Source organism: Peromyscus leucopus, chromosome 11 (assembly GCF_004664715.2).
Source record: "Peromyscus leucopus breed LL Stock chromosome 11, UCI_PerLeu_2.1, whole genome shotgun sequence".
In the NCBI taxonomy this organism is placed as follows: domain Eukaryota; kingdom Metazoa; phylum Chordata; class Mammalia; order Rodentia; family Cricetidae; genus Peromyscus; species Peromyscus leucopus.
In genome coordinates this window covers 20,280,479-20,304,027 of record NC_051072.1, presented here as the reverse complement: position 1 = coordinate 20,304,027, position 23,549 = coordinate 20,280,479, and the positions used below count along the sequence as shown (strand labels likewise).

At 46.1% G+C, this 23,549-nt stretch overlaps 2 protein-coding genes across 3 annotated transcripts in view; one reads left to right on the top strand and one right to left on the bottom strand.

The window, feature by feature from the left end:
- Pdzd2 (PDZ domain containing 2) overlaps nucleotides 1-23,549 on the bottom strand; it is a 381,914-nt gene that overhangs the window by 196,029 nt on the left and 162,336 nt on the right. The window lies entirely within an intron of this gene.
- On the top strand, nucleotides 16,029-19,514 carry LOC114703563 (A-kinase anchor protein 8). Its single transcript, XM_028884410.2, has one exon. The coding sequence runs from the start codon at nucleotides 16,047-16,049 to the stop codon at nucleotides 18,120-18,122; it is 2,076 nt and encodes a 691-aa protein (XP_028740243.1). The 5' UTR covers nucleotides 16,029-16,046; the 3' UTR covers nucleotides 18,123-19,514.

Here is a 23,549-nt window from a genome sequence, read left to right as displayed (position 1 = left end):
CTCCCAGTGACTTCCCAGTTCAAAGTGTGAAGAACGCTCTAGCTGAGAAATTATGCTGTGAGCCCTTTAAAAGCCACTGAGAATCTAAGCTCTCAGCTTCTTCCTTTTGCTTTTTTCCCACAATACAGTGCTAACAGAAGGAGCTCCGTCAAGCCTTGTTGTACAAACCTATGTATAAACACAGTAGATAGATGAATACGGCGTTGCTGCTGCTACCACCCATATGGCCTTGCCACAGCTGAGGCTTTATGGCTCTGTAAGCAGAGCCACCAAATACTTGTGCCCAGGGAAAGTAGTCCCCATGAGAAGCCAGTTTGGTATGGGAGCCCGGAGCCAATTAAAGGAAGTCCAAGTTGACCTTAGGGGAACTGAAGCATTGGGACAAAGGGTACTTCTCACTGGGGCTTCCTTAGTGACTGCCTATTGTTTTGTGGTCCCTCCCTCAGCACATTCTCTGCCTCTTCAGAAGAATTAGTACAAGAGCCAGGATGTCATGGGTGGATTTTTTCAGTCTCAAGCCTCATCCACTACCCCCTCCTGCAGCCACCTAACCTGGAGCCTCGGTCACCTTCAACCCAATGTAGTAAGACGGCTGATGAAAAATGGGGAGGGAGAGAAAAGGGCATGCAGCTGTGACTTGGAGACGTCAACTGGTTCAGTCAAATAAAAGGCTGCATTCCTAGATAGAGCATAAATCACATTAACAGAAACCAGAGGAGAGGGGGAGATTTTTCCCCTCCCCCCCACTCCAGATCCGATGACAGCATTTTCTATTTCGGTCTTTACAGTCAGAAAACATGGGTGGTTTCTGTGTAGTTGTGGATGACAACGTGTAAAACTTAACTAGTCTCCAGCCATCTTTTGGCACCTGGGGGAGATGATGAACTGCCGGCCCAGGATTGTGCTGCAGACAGGTTTTTCTCTTAGCACAGTCCTGAACACACAAATGGGGGATATAGCCTGACTCTAACCATAATCGCCCGATTGATTCCTACTCACCGTTCATGACTCAGTGTAGACACCACCTTCTCTGGGAAACCCACCCCTAGAACATTTTCAGAACCCTCCTTGGTGCCCCACTGGCTGCCTCCCTGCCATTAAGCTATCTGGTCACTCTTGTAGACTGTACCCTCTTTCAAGGAAGGGCAGCTAGCCTTGTTTATTGTTCTATTCCAAGGGCCCATCTTTGTGCCTACTGCATACAGGTGCCTGGTGAGCATTGGTTGAATAAATGAGTGTCAGCCATTTTGGGTTGTCATTCCTGAATTCACTGAATGCCTATCATGAGCCAGGTGCAGGGATAGGCACATGTTTTGGCTCATGATAGGCATTCAATAAATTCAGGAATGCTCCTGTTCTCCATCTCGCGTGCGCATACACACACACACACACACACACACACACACACACACACACACACACAATGTAATTTGAAAGAACCACGGTGAATGTGTATTGACGTTTACTGTAGAGCAGGCTTCCTTCTCAACTCTGCTATGTATTTATTCTCTACTTGTTTACTATCGAGACAGCTATCCCAGACTGGCCTGAGACTTGCTATGCAGCCCAGGATGACCTGGAGCTCCTGATCCTCCTGCCTCCACTTCCCATGTGCTAGTACAATAGGCATGCACCACCCTACCTGGTTTATATCATGCTAGGGATTGAAGGCAGGGCTTTGTGTATGCGAGGCAAGCAGCTGAACTACACACATGCCCATCTCCAGCCCCCTGTGACAGACATCACTAGGATTCTTAAGTATAGCTATAGAAAGAAATCAAGCCACTCACAGGCCTTAATGCAAAAAGATCCTTTGAAATTTAACTTTCTAGAGTCTATTTACACAGGCTTAATGCTTACCAGCTAAGCAAACGTTACCTGTGCATTCCCACCCCCACCCACCAAGCACGCTGATAGCCTGGGTATCCCTACACTCTTCATCTCATCTGGAATTTACTTTAAAACATTTGGGGGCAGACTTGTGATCTCACGCAATGCCAACCACATTCTATGCTCCAGAGGCTGGGAGCTAAAACATTTGAAGGACACTGATCAGGACTCAGCCCTCTGTAGCTGCAGCAAGCCCTTGAAATATCATTCTCCAAATCTGCAGCAGAAGGTTCTATGGTTACCAAAATCGAAGCCAGAAGTCTTTTCTTCATCTGGGGAATTTGAGATTGTCAAGAGACTTGGTGAGAAAGGTCCGTAAACATCTCTATTGTTGCTACCTGAGCTTTATGAGCCAGCTTTGGTTATATAGACAGACCAGGATCCCCGAATGATTCTGTCACTGGGGCTGACGTCTAAGTCTGGTGATTCTTTCTTCAGAAGACAGTGGAGCGTGCTTGAGAGCGAACCTGCTGGGAAGGGGTTCACTGGCGATGACACCAAACTTAGGAAAGCAGGTTCTGGGCTGGCTCTGCACCTGCTTGCCACTCATTACCCACTGCACATACGGCGGGCGTCAAGGGTTGGCTTTCACACTAACTTACCATCTGGCAGTGGGGTCATGGGTCCGGAGATGCACAGCTCTCAACCTTTCCTGATGGTGTCAAGCTATCAATGTTGGACAATGATGAGCGGCTCATCAGCTCAGGCAGGTATGCGACGGTCATCATCCTACCTTGGTCTCTTGGGAAAAAACTCATTTATCTTTCAACATTCAGCGTAGAGATGCTCCCCTGCACCCCCCCTCCCCACACACACACAAAGGCTTTCTTGATAAATGATCCCCAGCCCTGGACCTTTAAGAGTTGCAGGTAAGCTGAAATCCAGGAAAGAGAGATCATATATGGGGTAGCACTTACCTCTTGCCTCGGTGGTCACAGTGATAAGCCCTCAGTAAATGGTGCATATGGGATGATGGAGTTCCTTGTGCACAAAAGCGATCTCCTCTGCTCCTTTCCTGTCACCGGGTCCCCACCCCAAGCCCACCCCAAGCCTTCCATATCTTCTCTGCCTACAAATTCTCTTTTCGCCTGTTCCTTTCATACTTAGTTACTCTGGTGTATAGGGGACTCCCACCTCCTTCCATATCAGGCTCAATTCTGGTATCATTATCTCCTAAATACCGCACCCCACTCTTTTCTCCCCCTATGGCCCAGTTCACCCCACTACTCCATCTTGCCAAAACTTCAGATGGGCTCCAGCTTCCAGAATTCCCCCTCATGCTCCACCTTGGAAGTTTTCCAGTGATGATTTCACTTGTGGAGAGTGTTTGCCCACTCCAGCCAGATGTCCTAAATCCATTTAATTATTTATTAAAGGAATGAAAGAGTTCCTTGACAGGAAGAAGCCTCCGTGAACTCCGACTAACCCAAATAGAATCTGTTTTGATTTGTTTGAGACAGGGTCTCACTATGTCATCCACACATAGCCTTTCAATTTTTTTTTCCTTCCTTTTTGGAGACAGGATGTCACTCTCTAGCTCATGGCCTTAGAATTGTGATCTGCCGACCTCAGCCTCCCAAGTGCTGGGATTACGGATGTGAGCCATCACACCTGGCCTGATGCGGAATCTCACTCAGACTTAATCCCACCGATAAGTGTTCCTGTCAGTTGGAGATGATTTGAGTCTCTCTTCAGAGATGTAACATCTGGGCAGTATGGATCCCTGTTCTTGTGTCTATCTCTCTTGCTTGTACCACACACTCAAGCTCCTCTTGTCCTGAGCCAAAAGCCAAACCAAAAACATGTTCCAGACCACAGAGGTGTTTGGCTTTGATTGACCCCTGAGAATTGTCTGTCACCTGACAGAAAACCCATTGCAGCCACAGTGTGACTGTCGGCCTGGCGCATGCCCAGTCTTTCCAGGTGGCTCTAATAGTGAGCACGATATCACTGAAGGGTCTGCTATAAACTCTTATGTCGGTACAAAGTTACAGACTGTCCCAGAGGTCGTCCTATTTCCTACAAACACTTCTAGCACGGCTGATGTCCCACCTCCCACATAAGTTCATGCTAGTGTTGGGAGATAAAAATATAAGAGATTCAGTTACGTTTAAATTATAGATGCAAATGCATATATTTTCATTCCAACTCCCAAATCACATGTAATTTTTTGTTTACTAAATAAATCAGATATCAAATTATCAAATGTAGTATCAAATCAAATTATCACATGTAATTATTTATTTACTAAATCTAGCAATATTAGTTTGTACTTGCTATTTGGTTTTTATAAAAACCTCTTTTACACTCAATAAGTAAGTAATTACACACACACACACACACACACACACACACACACAAGAGAGACACACACACACGTTTTTGTGTTGCCTTGTTAAAAATCAATGCCTTGAAAACAGCCTTGGTGGCCTCTTTTACTGATGTCTCCTTACAAGGGGAGGGTAAATCATTCTCTTTACAACTGAGTTGAGGCCCCTCCCCTCCGCCTCCCCTTCCTTACTCAGTTTATAATTCTCTTTCCATGATCACTACTTTTGCATCATTAAGTTCAACCACCGTGACCCTTCTTCTCTTCCCAAGCAGTTACCATTCAATTGTGTGTTCCACCTTGACTTGCTCTCCTACGATGATATATCAAAATGTCTCCTGGAACAAGCCAATAAAGTACATTAAAGAAATACTGAACGGGTATGGAACACCCCCAACCCTTCTGAGTTGACCTCAAGAATCAGATTCCTGTTCCTGATCACGCCATGTTCTCCAACTCTAGATCTCCGATCAGGTCTGCCATTACTCTCCACCCACTAGAGAGGCTTCTGCTTAGCGAGAGCAAAACACCAGCTAAAGCTTTGAAGCATTTCCATCAAACAAAAAAAACCACAGATTTCTCTCCAAGCCTCAGGTGGTACCTCAACCTTTCAAAACCATGTTGTTGACCAATGGTGCTGTACAAAGGACCCACCTAACATCACCAGAGGGATGATGAACTCACCTGTGGATGCATGTCTAAGGGAAAGTCTGGAGGAGGGCATATAAGGTAACTAGGATTGCAAATGAGAGCTCTGTGGGTAGACGGGGTCAAGGTAGCAAGCAACATCTGGTGGGGTTCTGGGTGGAGGGAGGACATCCGTGAGACCAGGAAGAGTTGTTAATGTACCAGGCAGGTGGAAGCACCGTGAATCATCAGTCATGAAAACATTGCTAAAAGCAAGCACGGCAGTAAAAACCTAAATGATATCATTGCTATTAGGAAGATGTAGCAATGGGTAGTAAAGGTAGAGTAAGCATTCATTAAATCGCTTAATAAAAGGCTTCTATCATGTTATGAGTATCATCACTTTCATCTGGCTATCTTTTCACCCACGAGGAAGGAACAACACACATATCATTATACCCACTCCTCAGAGTGATGGAAATGCTGTGGAAAAGATGGAACTTCTGGGGGCCAGCGAGATGACTCAGAGGGTAAAGGTGCTTGCTGCACATACCTAGTGACCTGAGTTCGACTCCCAGAGCCCACATACAGGTGAAAGGAGAAAACAGACTCCACACAGTTGTCCTCTGACCTACACACATGCGCCATGGCATGGGTGTCCATACAGACACACATGTGGGAGCCGGTAAGAGCCTGGTCAGGAAGCTGCTTTTAGAGCTGCCTCCGTGCACTGGAAGGATGTGCTATTGGTTGGACACTGGGCTGTGTCAGGGGAAGCCTGACACAGAGGAAGAGGGTTTGGAGTTCTGATCTCCTTTGCTGGTCCGTGTTCTCTCATGTATACCTAAGATAACACAATTAGCTTGTAGAGGTGCTGTGAGCTCCGGATGAGCTGGCATGCCAAACATGCTGGCACCTAACTGTGAATGTGCATTGAGCACCTGCTTGAACAATGACTATAATTGTGGGTTCAGAACTCACTCGTGTAAAAGACTCAAACATATGCAAATTCTCACTACAACAGGAACACAATGAAAGAAAACCGGTAGTCTTCCAAGGCTGCCACAAGGCATATTAAGTTCTATGTTTTCAAAAGCGACAAGAGAAAGTTACAAGTTAATAACAGCTCACCTTTGCTGAGTGCTCATCATGGCAGACACCGTGAGAAGCCTCACATGCATATCTTCTTTTAATCTTAGTGTTTTCTTTATTCCCTTTATAAGGGAAACTTTGGATTAGTATCTTTGGAGTTAAAAAATTGCCTGAAGTCGCACATTTCATCTGTGATGGCATCGAGGTTCACCTGGTCCATGAACTTGGCATATAGAGACCACTAAGTCCAACTCATAGATGTACAAATGTCGTGTATGTTTGTTACTATGTAAGTGTCCAGTTTAGAAGAATATTCCCCAGTATTATCAGTGGTGACCACAGGGTGAGGAATGGCAGGCGGTGCATTCTTTTTCCTGCTTCCCTGAACTGAATACACACTGCTTTATAATTCAAAAATGTTTGTCAATTGCTAGGCACAGTAGGCCACTCCTGGAAGCCTGGTATCCAAGAGGCTGAGGCGGAGACTGCTATAAATGTGAAACCAGCCTGGGCTATCTAGAGAATTTCAGGCTACTGTGTGAGACTCTGTCTCAAGCAACCTAAAAACAAACAATCAACAACAACCTCCCTCCCCCCCCCCACAAATCTACTAAAACATCGCCTATTTTGACAGTAAAATTTAACAAGCAAACCAAAATGGGGCCTTGAAAAATAGGAACATGGGGACCAAAGCTCCCTTATCCCAGGGGCTCAGAACATGCACAGCAGTGCAGAGGACCCCGAGTTCAGTTCCCGGCACTCACATCAGTTGGCTCACAAATGCCTGTAATTGTAGTACCAGAGGATCTGACACTCACTTCTGGACTCAGTGGGCACCTACACTCACATGTACATGCACAGACACACACATAGACAGACAGACACACAGACACTCAGACACACATTGAAAAAGTAAGAAAATGACTATTCTTTGGATGCATGGGGGAGTGTAGAGAATGATATAAATGATATAAGCTTCCTTATAATTAAGCCTTCAGGGGTCACCAACCCCCAAGACACCATCATAACCAAATTAACTTTTTCAGAATATTCTCTTTGTTCCCTAAAAGCTCAGGTTTCATGGCTCTGTTTTCTGGGCAGTATATCTGAGTTATAAACGTCAAGCTTGCTCATGATTGTGGCATCAATATTAACACAACAACCTCCCAGTCACGTGGTTCATAATACAGCCTTGGGTTCTTAAAAACCTGTGGCCTTTGTTTACCACATTTCCCTTTGAGCAGCTTAAGAGCCAGTGTCTCTCTTCTCTGGCCATTGTTAAGGTCAAAATAATGAAAGCACACAACAGCGAACATCTGTCTTAACTGTCCGCTCCAAACTCTCGAGTCTTCTTCAAGGGAGCTACCATGATAAATGAAGACTCCAACAGCCTTGTAAACAGAACTAGTCTTCAAAGAAGACCTCCGTGGGGGGAGGAAAGGAATCGAAAGCAAATCGAAGGAACTCAAATGTGATGACTTTTTCCTGTTTTTCTGCAGCTGGTAAATAACACTGGTACACAAAGTCCTGTCCCCAGAGCAGGGGCCTCTAACTCTTTCTGCTGAGAACACTCAAGGGTCCCCCTCAGGTAAGGTGACCTGGGGTGGCTGGAGGCAGGTGTTTGGTGAGACATCCCCAAGGGAGACACTGAGGATGCCGAGACTGTCCCTTTCTGCCTTTCCATAGTGTGAAGATGAAGACATGGGGATGGGAAGCCTCCAATTGTTCCCAGCCTTCCCCTCATCATGGCTGGCCTCTCTGAGAGGAAGATGTCCCGACTGTGCTGGAACATGAAGGTGGCAGGGGGACTTTTGGTCAATTTGCCTTGATATTGGAGTACTATGTCCATGAAAACCAAGTGCTAAGAACCCCCGGCTCCTGAAGGACATAGATCCAACTTGTGCCCTCTGCCTTTGCTCTAGTTAATTGATTTTTAGAGAGCAATGCCTCCAGACAAGTTGTAGATTACTCATCTGCACATTGGTGGGGCTGTGTAGTCCTTTGCACTTTTGCTGGGTTTTAAAAAAATTACATTTATGTATTTAGTGTGTGTGTGTGTGTGTGTGTGTGTGTGTGTGTGTGTGTGTGTGTGTGTGTGTGTGTTGGTCAGTTGGGTGTGATGAGAGAAGCAGAACCACCGAGAATAACATGTGGCAATAGACTTGTGACGGGGATCCTCACACAATCGAGGGAACGAGGTAAGCAGTCAACATTAGGGGCCAGACAATTGGGGAGGAAATAAAAGTAAAATGGAGGTGGCCCAGGAGTATCCAACCTGTGTGAGGACAGGCTGGAATTCCAGGAGAAGCCAGGAGCCCAGGTCCCTGCTTCAGCCTCCGGCCCCGCTAATTTTGCAGACTTTCAGGTAGAGCTAGTGTCTTTCACGTAGCACTGAACACCTACCAGGCTTCCAGAACCTTCAGAACAGCTTAGGGAGTCAGGAGGATGGAGAAGCCACAGGGCCAGCTGCTGTCACAGGGTCTCCATGTCTTACCTTGGCCCTGGACTGTGAGAGCTCAGGAGAAGACACGGAAGGGGGCCAGATAACTGCAGCCCCAATCCACAAAAGTGAGTCAGCAGATGCTGCTGCCCTGTGTCCTAGATGGACCTTCTGAGCAGAAAAGATGGCTGCCACTCTCTTCACGTAGCCCAGACACCACCAAAGTTCCTCCAGTGGCTACCCTAGCCCCAGGACTTCTGGAAATCAGGCTCTAGCTTGGTTAATTCAACCCAAGACAAACCTCCCTCAGCCTCCAGCCTCACACTCAGACCGTTGTCGTCAGGGGCTCTCAGGGCACCCAGAAGGAAGCTGTGAAAGCCGTGTATCTAACATGCAGTATGGGGGTTGTCAAACCTTCCAGTGGAAGGACGGTAAGTGTGGTGGCTCCCCAGGCCGCATATGGTTTCTGCCTCAAGTTTTCTGTGACCTTTAGAAAATGTAAAAACCATACTCGTTGGCAGGTGGGAGCTCATTGTCCTGTGTCAATAAGGCCCTGGGTGGGGTCTGGAGGTCTGGGTGCTCCTGCTGAGACTTTAGTGCCCTGGAACCTAGAGGAGGCCCGTTCACCTGCCGGGCTACAGTCTAGTTAGCAAGTGTACGTGCTGGACTAGTTCACTCTTAATAGCGCACACCAGCACAGTGTGTCTGGATTCTGTGTGGAGGGTTCCAGGCACAGCATTGTGTTTCAAAATTCAACACAGATCCATATCACGTATGGGAACTGAGTCCACTAGAGTTTCCCTCCTCTTCCCATCGTGGATTAGATACATGGTTTGTTTTAAAAATCCTCAGCAGACTAGGCATCCTTTTGCCTTCGCCTTCCCTTGGATCATCAGAGAGCCATCTTGGTAGAAGGCATTGTGAAAGAAATAAGGTTGTAGACCAAGCTGTGGAAATTTATAAAAATTATATGAGGTTCTCTACCCTCGCCCACAAAAACCCCAATAAAATTACTACTAGTTTATATGAAAAAAGGAAATGAGCATACACAAGTACCACCAGCTCTTCTTTCTAAGGATGTGTTTACTCCATTTCCAAACATACAAGTCAAACTGGAGAGTTGGGGGTGCCAATGATGAACCCTTGTATTTATTTTGAGGTGGATAATTATGGGTATGCCAAGCTGGGATCCAGGAGGGTTTATGACAATATTCTCAATGATAGTGCTCCTGCCAGAAATATGGACCAAATAGAGAGGGGGCACAGGTTGCCTAGAAACAGAGTTGCCTGGTTTGTCCAGATATATTTTTGTTTTGAGATAGTGATGTCACATAGCCCAACTTGCCCTTGGGCTCACTATGTTGCTCAGGATAACCTTGAACTCCTGATCTTCCTATCTCTACTTCCCAACTTCTGAGTTTATACCACTTTGCCTGCCACCTGTCTATGATTTTTAAAATAAATCATACACATACTCCACACTGGGAATATGAGGAAAAGTATAACAGACTTAATTCTTATTGTGTAATAAAAATGTGGGATTGTGATAGGGTGCACAGCCTAAGACCCAAGAACAGTTCGGATCTGAAATGTCCCCACAGGCCCATGTGTCTTGGTCTCCAGCATAGCACTACTGTGAAACGTCAAGAGATAGGGTTTACAGAAAGGTTCCCCCCTCCCCGTCCCCCGCCATACAGGCTCCCACCAAGATAGGCCCAAAGCAAAAGGGCCAACTTAACATGGAATGAAGTCTCAAACTATGAGCCAAACAATGTAATCTATTTTATTAGTGTTGACCTCTTAAGATGTTTATTATAGTAACAGAAAGCTGACATACTTCCATTTTTAGAAGGAACATTTTTTAAAAATTCAATACACACTTGTTGTCTTCCTCTTCCTCTTCTTCTTCTTGAAGTGGGGTCTCACTGTGTACCCTTCCTTGACTATCCTTGACCTTGTTATGCAGACCAGGATAGCTTTGAACTCACAGAGATCCCCTGCCTCTGCCCACTGAGTGCTGGGATTAAAGGTGTGCTCCACTATACCCGGCTTTGAGTTTTCTTTACCTTTTAGGTATGTGGTAGTTAAAGAGCCCAGCCCGAGACCATGCAACTCTGGTTTCTTTAGCCTCGTTGATATAATGTTAAACACAAGCTCCTGAAGGTGAGGAGTGAGGATATGGTTCACATAACTGTCCCTAGATGTCCCCTTGCCTTCTTAGTCAGTGAGGCAGGCTCTGGGAGGCTAAAACACAAACAAACGTTCAAGGGCATCAGACAGATAGCAACTGATGGTTAGCTATAAGGGTCAACAACACTGCATCCCTGGATTTGTCAGATGTCTACCTACAGGCGTTGAGGACACAGCTGAGATATGGGGAAGATCTCCCAAAGCCCATTGACCCATACAGTCCCCAGAGGCTTTGGTTACCTGTGACCTTTGACCTGTGCCCACACAACCAGGCTTGTACTTTTATTTTGAAATAGAGATCTTACTATATATAGTCCAGGCTAGCCCTGAACTCCTGACAATCTTCTTGTCTCAGTCTCTGGAGTGCTAGGGTCACAGGTATGAACTACCAAATCTGGCTCTATACCCTACTTGCTGAAATTAGGTTAAAATACACATGTCATAGAATGCATCAAAGTCTGTGGTTCAGTGACAATGAGTGCATCCCCACTGCTGTGCGGCTATCAGATGGCCATCTGCAGAACTTTCCCATCATGCCATTGTGAGATGTGCCTGTGAGATGGTAAAACCCACGTGCAGCTCATCCCCTACCCTCCATTCTAACTTCTGTTTCTATGATTTGACTATTCAAATTCTTTCATATGTGAAACCATACAGTATTTGTCATGGATATCTAGCTTAACACACACTTGCATACACATGCACGCGTGAGCGCGTGCATACACACACACACACACCATGTAAGAACACAGCAAGGAGATAGCCATCTGTAAGCTAAGGGGAGGAACCTTGAAAGAAACACACAATGCTACATCTGGCATTTAGACTTTTAGCCTGCAGAAGTGAGGAAAATTCAATTTCTGCTAAAAAAAAAAAGTTGCCCATTCTGTGGTACTCAGAAGCCCTGGCAAACTAACATGTTTTGAATAACAGGGATGCATATCAGTTCTTTTGTCCTTGCTATGGCAAAACACCTAAAACAGCAATTTAAGAGAGGAAGGATTTGTTTTGGCCTACAGTTCCGAAGACATAGTCTACCGTGGCTGGAAAACCATGGTGGTTGGATTTGGTTGGGGTGGCACTGTTTGTGCCAGTGGGAGTGTGCAGCCAGGTTTCTCACATGTTAGTAGATCAGGAAGGGGCTGGAAACAGGCTGGACTACATCCTCAAGGCATGCCCTTAATGGTCCATGTCCACTAGTGAGTTCCTATCTATGTTGTGAAGGTTCTACAATCACTCAAGACAGTGCTAGCAGTTCAACCTGTGGGCCTGGGGTAGACATCTCACATTCAAACCATACCCATGATGGACCTCTCATATTCCAATAATAATGGCATGTCGATACACATGGGCCTGTGATGGACATGTCATATTTCAACCATAATGGCTTGTCTATACACATTTTGATTGCATGTCCATCCACAGATATTTGGGTGTTTTCTACCTTTTTTTTTGTATTTGTATATTTATATGTGTGTGTATCTATCTATCTATCTATCTATCTATCTATCTATCTATCTTTTTTTCTTTTAATTTACATATCACCCATGGATTCCCCTGTCCTCCCTCCTCCCGCTCCCCTCCCCCGAGTGCATGAGTTGGCTTTTTGGAACCTAGGGCCTATGCTAGGACACTTTGCCTAGCCTAGGTGAAGGAAGGAGGCAAGTGGACCTGCCTCAATTTTTTTGTTTTGTTTTGTTTTTTTGTTTTTTGAGACAGGGTTTCTCTGTATAATAGCCGTGGCTGTCCTGGAACTTGCTCTGTAGACCAGGCTGGCCTGCCTCTGCCTCCTGAGTGCTTGGATTAAAGGCATGCATCACCACCACCCAGCTGTTTTCCACCTTTTGATAATTATGACTAATTCCATAAGCATGGGATGCATTCAACTATGCATTCAATCCACTGCTTTCATTTCTTTAGGGAACATGCTTATAGTTGTTAGATCACATAGTTTAAGACTAGATTTCTTTCTTTTTTTGGTTTTTTGAGACAGGGTTTCTCTGTGTAGTTTTGGTGCCTTTCCTGAAACTCACTCTGTAGACCAGGCTGGCCTCGAACTCACAGAGATCCACCTGGTTCTGCCTCCCAAGTGCTGGGATTACAGGCATGCGCCACCACCACCTGGCTACATTTATTTCTTGAGGACCCATCACATTAGCTTTCATTATCCCAATAAATTACAGAGGAAGTATAAAGGCAAATGAATAAAAACTGAAATGTAGAAAAACGCATGCACTGTATATTGGATGGAATTCTAATCTTGTCGTCTATTGTAAAGAAATATTCCTTTTAAAAACATGGTCAACCATGATCAGAATACATTGTTTGAAAAAAAATCTATTTTCAGTAAAAATTAAAATTATCTTTTAAAAGATTATTTTTTTACTCATTTTTTATTAGTTATTTTGAACATCTTTGCTTTGGCTACATTTTCATTCCATCTTCAGTTTTTCCCACCCTTTAGTTATTCTTCATACCATAAAATACCATTGGCTACTTTGTTTGACCCCTCTTCGCTTCCCAGGCAGTCACTCTGGACTGTCCCTGCCACCATGACCTCTTCTCTCTAGTGTCACCCTCCCTAGACCATCTCTGTCCTACTGGTTAATGAGCTGTGGCCAGGGAAAGCACAGGGAGGGAGCTGCTTCCTCGCACCTCATAAAGCACCAGGGAAGGCCTCTTCCCCTGGGAGAATTCCTCAGGAGATACAGCTTCAGGATGAACCCACGCAGCTGGGCTAGGCCAGCCATGGCTGAGTCCCTGAGAAGACTGATCAGGAAAAACAATGAGGTCTGCACGGGAGGCTGGTACTTCACCCACAGTCCTCAGATCAGCACAAACAGGACATTTGGGCACTGTGCAGATGCCTCAGGACAAACCCTCTGATGTCATCCTGCAGCTTCCAGCCTGCTGGTCTGGGAAAAGCAGAGTGGACTATGGCCAATGCTCCAGGGGAGGTGTAATGAGAGAATGGCCCAGAAGAGGGATCCTAGGAGGGGGCTGACAAAGACCAATGGCTGTCCCAAATAGGTGAATACATAACTTCTTTAAGGGCAAGTGTGATGGTGTGCACCTTTAATCTCAGCCCTGGGAAGGCAGAGGCAGGTGGATCTCTGTGAGTTTGATGTCCTCCTGGTCTACACAGTGAGTTCCAGGACAGCCAGGACTACATAAAAAGATAAAAAGATCCTGTCTCAAAAAAAAAAAAAAAAAAAAAAAAAAAACCACCACCACCACCAACAAAACTTTAAAATTAAAAAAATATTTTTTTTTTTAATTTAACAAGTAAAAAAGCCATTGCATTAAATATTTTAGGTGAGTGGTTTGGGGGGTGGAAATGAACAAATGGAATCAAACAGACACATGAGAAGAAAATCCACGTCGGTCCTAGACAAGAGAGCACAACCACCAAGAACGCTTCCCTATGGTGATTACAGTAATAAGGGCCACAGGGAAGGCAAGGCCTCTAAGACTCTATAGGTCTGGAGATTGCTTCCCCATGGTGGTGGCTGGGGGCGACCGGTAATGAGGGCCATAGGGAAGGGCTCTATGCAGAGTTCTCTTTCCTATTTTGGATGAGTGAGTGAGTGAGTGAGTGAGTGTGAGTGTGTGTGTGTGTGTGTGTGCGCTTCAGTCACTCAGAACATGTTTTTGCAATGGTAAGATCAAGGCTTCAAAAGCAATCCACCCCCTCCCCCAAAAGCAACAAGAACACTGGATAAAATGATAGAAATCAACTTTCTGTTCAAGAACCCCCCAAAGTCAGCCAATGGTCCAGAATACTCACTAACACAGCCCGTCAGTCACACCGAGGCTGGAGGGCCCCAGGTTCACCCATCCCCAGAGAAGGGTTCCTCTGATGCTCCACCTATCTGGCAGCTGAAAGCATCTTCAGAGAGCATCCTTCTGACTCGATTGCCAATGAAATAGCTCAGGAGGTAAAGTCACTTGTCACTAAGCCTGGCAACCTAAGTTTGGTCCCCAGAACCCACATGATGGAAAAAGCAATCATGTTCCCAGCTTGGGGGAAGGCCTACCCTGTCCTTCAGGCCTCTGTACACCTTCTGAGAAAGCTTCACTCCTGAGGCAAAGCAATGGCCAGTAGGTGTTATGAACTGTGACAGGAAAGGTTTAGGCCTTGCCCTGCTCCTTAGGCGCCTGGTCCTATTCTGGTTTGTGACTTATAGGAATGAGCATGGGGCCTCTGAGAGCTGACTCCCACAAACTGTTCTCCGATTTCTACTTCCCTCACCACAAATAAATCAACAATTGGAGAAGCCTTGTCCCTTGGTGACTGCTGAATACAAGCAGTGGCAACTGCTTAAACTCTGTAGTCACCTGAGGAAAAAGATCATAAATTATACATCTGATAGAATTGTTACAACCTAGCAACAAAAATCAAGGTAACTAACCTAATTTTAAAAGCAGGTTAAAATTTACATTACCATTTCTCCAAAGACGTGGTCTTGAGGGCCCCAAAGCTCACCTAATGTTTAGCATCACTGGAAATCAGAACCAGAGTGAGGGACTACTCCCCTGTAGCTGGAAAAGCCAGAGAGGTATCAATAAGCTGAGGGTGGTAGCACACTGCCCTGACCCTAGCTAGCATTTGAGAAGCTGACATGGGAGGGTCGTGAGTTCAAGGCGCTACATTAGCAGATTTCACCTTAAGACACTACCCCCCACACACACCTTTAAAAAACAACAAAACACATGATAACAAGTTCAGACAGGAGTGTGAGGCATGAGAACGCGTCTGTGCTGCTGGTGGGATTGAAAAATGGTACAGTGATTCTGCAAAACTGTTCTTCAAAAAGCGACACCTTGAGATCCTGTCTCACTGTCAGTTCCAATCCCATATATCCTATCGATGCACAGGAGGAGCGAAAACATAGGTTTGTGCAGGAAACCCCGTACATTCCTGTGTGTAGCTGTGTCATCGACACACTAACACTGTAGCCAGCAAGGTGGCTCTGCTTGTAGAGTGTTGTCACCGGGCCAGATGGCCTTGGGCATCCCTGGAGCCACCAAGAGGGAACCAACTCCAGAAAGCTGACAGAAGCTATCTCCTGACTACCACATGGACCCTGTGACATGTACACTGTGGCGTTCTCTCTTTCTCTCTCTCTCTGAAATAAAAAGTGAAGAGTGGACAAAGATGCTCTTATCTCCCACTGAACTTTGAAAACATGAAGGTAGAGGAGTTTGGAAACACACCTTGGAAGAGGTGAACACAGAAGGCACCAAGGTAAGTAAAAGCCAGGAAGAGGAATTGATGTAGCTGGACAGAGAGAGCAAATCAGATGGCAGAACAGGAAGGCATATGGGTGTGGGAAGGCAGGAAGTAATTCGGCTTTTGAAGCTGTGGAGTTGGTGAGGTAAGGTTAGCTGTGGCTCTCCCTATTTCCCTGATCTCTCAGGTTTTCACCCCTATATCTGGCTCCATGTTTTTTATTTATTAAGACTGTTTAGGAAGACATGGAGCAAGGCTACGGAGGCTATGGAACGTGGAGTGCTGGACCTGCCAACACTCAGGGTACATATGGAAGCGGTGTGGCCAGCTGGCAAGGTTATGAGAGCTACAACTACTACAGCGCCCAGAACACCAGTGTCTCTGCAGGAGCACCTTATAGTTATGGCCCAGCCTCATGGGAGGCCGCCAAGGCCAGTGACAGTGGCCTGGCAGCTGGGAGCCCTGCCATGCACATGGCCTCTTTTGCCCCAGAGCCATGTCCTGACAATTCTGACTCGCTCATTGCCAAGATCAACCAACGTTTGGACATGTTGTCCAAGGAAGGAGGCAGGGGTGGGACCAGCAGCAGTGGGGAGGGCATGCAGGACCGAGACAGCTCCTTCCGCTTCCAGCCGTATGAGCCCTATGACTCCAGGCCCTGTTTGCCTGAGCATAATCCCTATCGCCCTAGCTACAGCTATGATTATGACTTTGACTTGGGGGCTGACCGAAATGGTAGCTTTGGTGGGACATTCAATGACTGTCGGGACCCAACACCAGAACGGGGCTCCCTTGATGGCTTCATGAGGGGCCGGGGCCAGGGCCAGGGCCGCTTCCAGGACCGGAGCAACTCCAGCACCTTCATACGTAGTGACCCCTTCATGCCACCCTCAGCCTCCTCAGAGCCCCTACCCACTACTTGGAATGAACTGAACTACATGGGTGGACGTGGTCTAGGTGGGCCCTCCACCAACAGGCCACCTCCGTCCCTCTTCTCCCAGTCCATGGCCCCTGACTACAGCATGATGGGCATGCAGGGGGTGGGCGGCTTTGGTAGCGCCATGCCTTATGGATGTGGCCGGTCCCAGACTCGGATACGAGATTGGCCCAGAAGGAGAGGGTTTGAGCGCTTTGGACCAGACAACATGGGCAGGAAGCGGAAGCAGTTTCCATTGTATGAAGAACCTGATGCCAAACTGGCCCGTGCTGACAGTGAAGGAGATTTATCTGAAAACGATGATGGAGCTGGTGACCTACGGTCAGGGGATGAAGAATTCAGGGGGGAGGATGAATTCTCTGACTCCAGAAAGCAGAGAGGAGAAAAGGAGGATGAGGACGAGGATGTGAAGAAGAGACGGGAGAAGCAAAGGAGGAGAGACAGGATGCGGGACCGAGCAGCTGACAGGATTCAGTTTGCCTGTTCTGTATGCAAGTTTCGTAGCTTTGAAGATGAAGAAATCCAAAAGCATCTGCAAAGCAAATTTCACAAAGAGACTCTGCGGTTTATAAGTACCAAACTGCCCGACAAGACAGTGGAGTTCCTCCAGGAGTACATCATAAACAGGAATAAGAAAATTGAGAAGCGGCGTCAGGAATTGTTGGAAAAGGAAAGCCCTAAACCTAAACCAGATCCATTCAAAGGGATTGGCCAGGAGCATTTCTTTAAGAAGATTGAAGCCGCACACTGCCTGGCCTGTGACATGCTGATTCCTGCACAGCACCAGCTCCTCCAGCGGCATCTGCACTCTGTGGACCATAACCATAACCGAAGGTTGGCTGCTGAGCAGTTCAAGAAAACAAGTCTCCATGTGGCTAAGAGTGTTTTAAACAACAAACATATAGTGAAGATGCTGGAAAAATACCTCAAGGGTGAGGATCCTTTTGCCAATGAAACAGTTGATCTTGAGACAGAAGGAGATGAAAATGTAGGAGGAGAGGAGAAGGAGGAGACACCAGAGGAGGTCGCTGCAGAAGTCTTAGCAGAGGTGATTACAGCAGCGGTGAGAGCTGTGGAGGGGGAAGGCGAGCCAGCTGCAGAGCATAATGAAGTTCCAGCTGAAGTAGAAGGCTCTGGGGACACAGCGGAGACCAGTAGTGACCCGCACACGGAAAAGCTGCTGGAAGAGCAGACCTGTGAAACAGCATCTGAAAATAGGAACACCGAAGACAAGGTCCGAAGTGAGGCCGCTCAGGGCAGAAATGAAGCGGTCATGGCAGCAGCAGAAGCAGAGAGCACCATACCTGTTACAGCTATCCCAGGAATCCTGGACGATGAAGTGGGACAAATTGATGCAGACTCTAAAGATACTCCCACAGAATGACCTTTTCTTCCCTGTTTCAAGGGATGTGTTATCTCTTTGTTTTATAAGCAGTACTAGGTGTATGTTATTTGCTGGAAAGACTCGGCCATTTCCTTCCCAATGTACCTCAAGGGCTGATGCTATACAGTGGATGGCTTCCCACCTCTGTTAGAATACAAAGAGGTAAACACATTTTCCCAAGTGGCCTTTGATGGCTCTCTGTGCGCTGCAGTTAGAATAATAAAAGTAGATCTTCCTAATACCTGGTAAATATGGCAACTGACAGAATGTGGGGTTTTGTTTTCTATTGTTTGGTTGGTTGTTTTTGGCTTGGGAAGCAGCTTGATAGGACGGTAACTTGCTCAAGTTGTTTAATTATTTAAGAGGATTCCCTTACCCTCATGGCATGTAGTGTGGGACATTACAGTTCAACCATCCATGTGGGTGAGAGTGAGATTGTACCCCCACCCCATCTGTCCTCCTAAGATGTCCTGCCTAAGATCAGACAAAAAATTTATTTGGGTCTTTATTTTAGCTTTGGCATTGAGATAGCATATTGCTTGGCCCACGCTGGCCTTCGAACTCAATCCTCCTGTCTCAGACTCTGGAGAACTGGGACCATGTGTATACAGCCGTGCTCAGCTGGGCTTTGGGTGTTTTTTTTATAATCCACTGTATTTCTATGTTCCTCACCAGAGGCGGCAGCATCCTGTTGGCATTGGGTGTCTGCCATGTCACAGCGATGACCTTGGCCTGTGCGTGCAGTCTTGAGAAAGTCCCTCGAGCTGTTCCGTAGGAAGCTTCCTTACCTGAGCCTCTAGAAGGAGGACACTGCCAAGGGCATTGGTTCTCGCTGTTCGGTCTTGCTAATCAGTTTCATGTCTTTTTGTTAATCAGTTTCATGTCTTGCCTCTTTGTGTTCCACCTCTCCATTGCAGCATTTTTGTGTTTTTGTTGTTGCTCTTAACTCCGTTATTCCCACCAAAAAGTAAACACATGAAATTATTTCATTGATGGAAAGCAAATTTCCATAGATGGGATCTATCTGTAAAAAGCTAATACAGTTAGTGAATATGTTTTCAATTTAAGCAAATAAATAGTATTTCTTTGGCAGTTCTGAATCTGAGAAAGGGAGGCTTAGCATGTCTTTAAGGTAGCATGTACCAGGTTTTATAGAATCAGAATGATGATTTTTGTTTTCCCTTTTGAAATTACAATACTGTGTTCATCCTTGACTGTACACAGCTCACATCTTGGAAACAGCCAGTGGGGAATTATTAATTACAAAAGAGGCAATAAAATACTGCAGCAGTTCCATCAGCACTTCTGTCAAGGAGCATTACTGGGATATGAGATGAACTTTAATGGGAATATCAATGTCAAAACTTAATAAGCAATAAAGTGATACCACTGTAAAAGAAAAATAAATTTGAAAAAATAAAAAAAAAAAAAAAAAAAAAAAAAAAAAAAAAAAAGAAAAAAAAAAAGACTGTTTAGAAATTCTTCTGCAGACAGGCAACACTCACCTCTGTGAACATACATTGTAAAGAAAATATTTTAAAGAAAGTGAAATGTACCTCAATAAAGCTAGTATAAAACACATTTACTCTTAAAATTCCTTCATATTATTGATCACTGTTACTTCTAAAAGGGGAAGGTAGTTTTCCAAGGTGTGTGCCAGGAAATCAAGAGCTCTGGGTATCAGGAGTACCAGTATTGTCTAATGTGTAGATCTAATAAACACCCTTGGATGGATTAAAAAATAAAGATCAAGAGATTGTCTAGGGGGTGAGGGAGATGTGCATTCAGTAAAACGCTTGCTGCCCAAGCATGAGGATCTGAGTTTGATCCCCAGAACCTGTGTTAAAAAGCTGGGCGTGGCAGCATGCACCAGCAATCCTCGTGATTGGGGAGTCAGTATCTGTGTAACATCTGGGCATGGCAGCATGCACCTGCAATCCTGGTGGTTGGGGAGTCAGTATCTGTGTAAAATCTGGGCATGGCAGCATGCACCTGCAATCCTGGTGGTTGGGGAGTCAGTATCTGTGTAACATCTGGGCATGGCAACATGCACCTGCCATCCTGGTGATTGGGGAGTCAGCATCTGTGTAACATCTGGGCATGGCAGCATGCACCAGCAATCCTGGTGATTGGGGAGCCGGAGCCGGAGGACCCCAGGGGCTTGCTCATCAGCAAACCTGTGTCAAATGGCAAACATAGTTTTTTACTCAAGTATATAATAAAAGAAGGAAAGAAATAGTCTGAGAGGAGGGGGAGGAAGGAGCAATAGAGGAAGGGAAGGAGAGAGCTGGTTATTTCAGGATTAGTGAAGAACTGTCAATTAATTCAGCCAGGCACCCCTACTCCTACCCTCCTGCCTTGGTGTCAGTGAGCAGACAGAAAAAGCAAACCCCCCACCTTGCTCTGCCCCCCCCCTGACCTGAACACTTTCTCAACACTTCTCCTTTCTGTTTATGCTGTGTTCCATGAATTCGTCTTTCCTTTTTCTAATTAAAAGGAATACCTGCCTAGGAAACATACAAATTATGTCTCCCCTCGCTCAAGTAATTGCAGGCCGACCGAATTTGAACTGCTCCCTTTCACAAGCTGTAACCTGTGTCTCTCCATTCATTGAAACTAAAAGACAGGAAAAGCTTTGTGTTGTTCGGCACCTGTTTAAAACACGCCTGTAGGAACGTGAGCAATCTTGTTCAAGAAAGCAATCTACAAGTGCCAGACGGCAGAGGGACGGCCGTTGTTTAAGGGACCACAGCCGTAGGGCCCAGCCACTGGCTAGCACATGGTATTGCAGGGTCTCACCGGACGGTAGGCAGTATCAGGACAAACCCGAGTTTCTTACCACACTTGGTTGGTGCCCTGCACACCACCACGAAATAAACTTAATTAAATAGTGCCCTCCAGAGGCCACTGGGAATTTAACTGTGCTGACAGACTCTGGAAAAAAGCCAAAGAAAAGGCAATTTAATTTTCTTCTGTGTTTATGTGGAATCAGCGCCTGGGCATGGTGTCCTCGGGTGGATGGGAACCAGCTTTGACTCCTCAGCGGCCTCTGACAGGGGCTTATCTGTTTGCAAAACATCTTTTATGAGGACACAGAAATGTCATGGGACAGAGTCCAGCGGGGCACGGTGGGAGCTGCCCTCTGCCCGTGTCTTCCTGGGAACTCTCTCAGCCCTGTTTGCCCATCATGTGTCCCACTAAAGGAGTTGGCTTTCTTTGCCATGTCTATCCTTCGGTGACTGGTGCGTGATTCGCTCCAGCTGCTTCTGGGACCTGATTCCAGGCATCTTCCATGAGACCTTTCAGTCTGTTTATACCACTGAGAGAAGCCTGGCCTCGCTGGCTTAACTCCAAACTCCCGGGAGACAAATCTGGATGCTAAACAAGTCTCCAGGAAGGACGGAGGTTATCTACCCCAGGGAGGGTATGGCCAATAGGTAGAGGTTGGAATTGGGTAAGGGGCAGAGGAAGAAAGGACCAGAGTCCTGAGGTACAAAACCAATTAGAATGCTAGGAACCGTATGCAGGAAGGGCAAGTGCTTCCAAGAATGTTTTTCTATTACCCATGACCTACTGTTCTAGAGGGTCTCCCGCACCACTCTCCATGAGACCCCCTGAGCATTACCTCACTGAACCCCCCACAGACCTCCCATAATCAGCTTGGTCTTCAGAAGGAACCACTGACAGCAATGACTGTGTGTTCCGTGTTTTCCCCAAAGCTCTATTTCCATTTAAAAGTGGGATCCAAAGCTTAGCAAGGTTGAGCCAAGGTCTAAACCAAAGCTTCTGGTGCTGATGCTGGCCTGTCAGCATTAACTACCTTCATCCCCCTGAGCGGCCCTTACAGCAGGAGGGACGGCACACAGCTGCAGAGAAAAGGCCAGAACAGATCTCATTCCCAGGGAGATGTAATCATGAGGGAGGCGTGATTCCTGCGTGGAGAGCGGTGAGTAGAGACTGGAGGCGGATTGCTACTGACCTGCACGTGGCCCTCATAGCACTTTTCTCTTACTGTGTAACCAATGCTATGCCTGCAGAGGCTTTGGGGAAACACCCATCATCCATGTTTTCAATATATACTGCATATGGATGTATACACTATGGATGCTTTGTCCGCATGCATGCTTGTACCCTCAGAGGCCAGAAGAGGGTGCTGGACCCCCTGGGACTGGAGTTACAGATGGTTGTGAGTCTCTATATAAGTGCTAGAAGTTGAACTTGGGTTCTTTGGGAGAGGAGCCCAAGCTCTTAACTGCTGAGCCATCTCTCCAGTCCTTACTATGGTTCTTAACGGGGAGATCACGGTGCAAGGTAGCCAGGCTCTGCTCAGCAAGGCAGAAGCTGGCATGAGATGGTGGCTGCAGCTTGCCAACCACATCATCTACAGCGCAGGACCCCAACATCACCTTTGTTGGCAGAATTCAGTTATTCATACTTGCAGGACTTAAGTCCCGTTCCTGGCTATTCACTTGGATATTTGATTTCTTTCAGGCCAGATGGGCGCATTCTAGTTATCCTGTCTGCTTCCAGCTAAAGTGCTTGAAACAAAACAAACAAAAAACAAAACAAAACAACTAAATTTAAGTTCAGGAGACAATGTAAATGAGAGATCATCCTTTTTGTTTGTTTGTTTGTTTGGGAAGATGGAAGATTAGACTATCAGTGCAGGCCTGTGTATCTATGCCTCTGAATCTTGGAGAACCCTAAGCCCCCCACATTATGTTACTCTGGACATTTCAACACTGTTAGGTTGGGCCACCCAAAAAGTTACCAGTAGTCATGGTCTCTCAAATATTTAAGTAATATAAGTCAAACTCACATAGTCAAACTCTTTGGAGGAAGATCATATTCAAAGAAGAATCGTATTGGGAAATCCATGTAATGATTTTAAATGTATTTTTTTTATTTATTTGTTTTTACAGGGTAGGGATTTGAAGCCAGGGTCTTGAGCATGTCAGACGAGTGGGCTACCACTGAGTTACAGCCTCAATTGTTGTTTTGGTCTTGTTTTGTTAAATCAAGTGTAACTCTGGGTGTCCTGGAACCCCTTCTGTAGACCAGGCTGTCCTCAAACTCAGCTCCACCTGCCTCTGCCTTCCAAATACTGGGATTAAAAGTATGTGCCACCACACCTGGCTAGTCTTCTTTTAAACTGTACACAGATGAGTTCTTAAAACATCAGGTTTCATTGCCCCTTGTGAAGCTACCCAAAGTGATTATCGAAAGACGGGAGCCTTGGCTTTTCTAATTCTGTGAGCAAGGCTGTGCAGTGCCTTGCTTCCCCTTCAGAAGTCTCTAAGAGGGGCAGGAAGCGATCCTGGTACCAAAGCTTGGATTTCAAAGACCCTCTATAACACTCATTTGGGGGACATTTAGTACCAAAACGTGAAAGATTATAAGTGCTCAAACCTGTTCAATACCCAAACA

Coding starts and splice junctions, on each gene's coding strand:
- LOC114703563 (XM_028884410.2), top strand. CDS start 16,047: ATGGAGCAAGGCTACGGAGGCTATGGAACGTGGAGTGCTGGACCTGCC.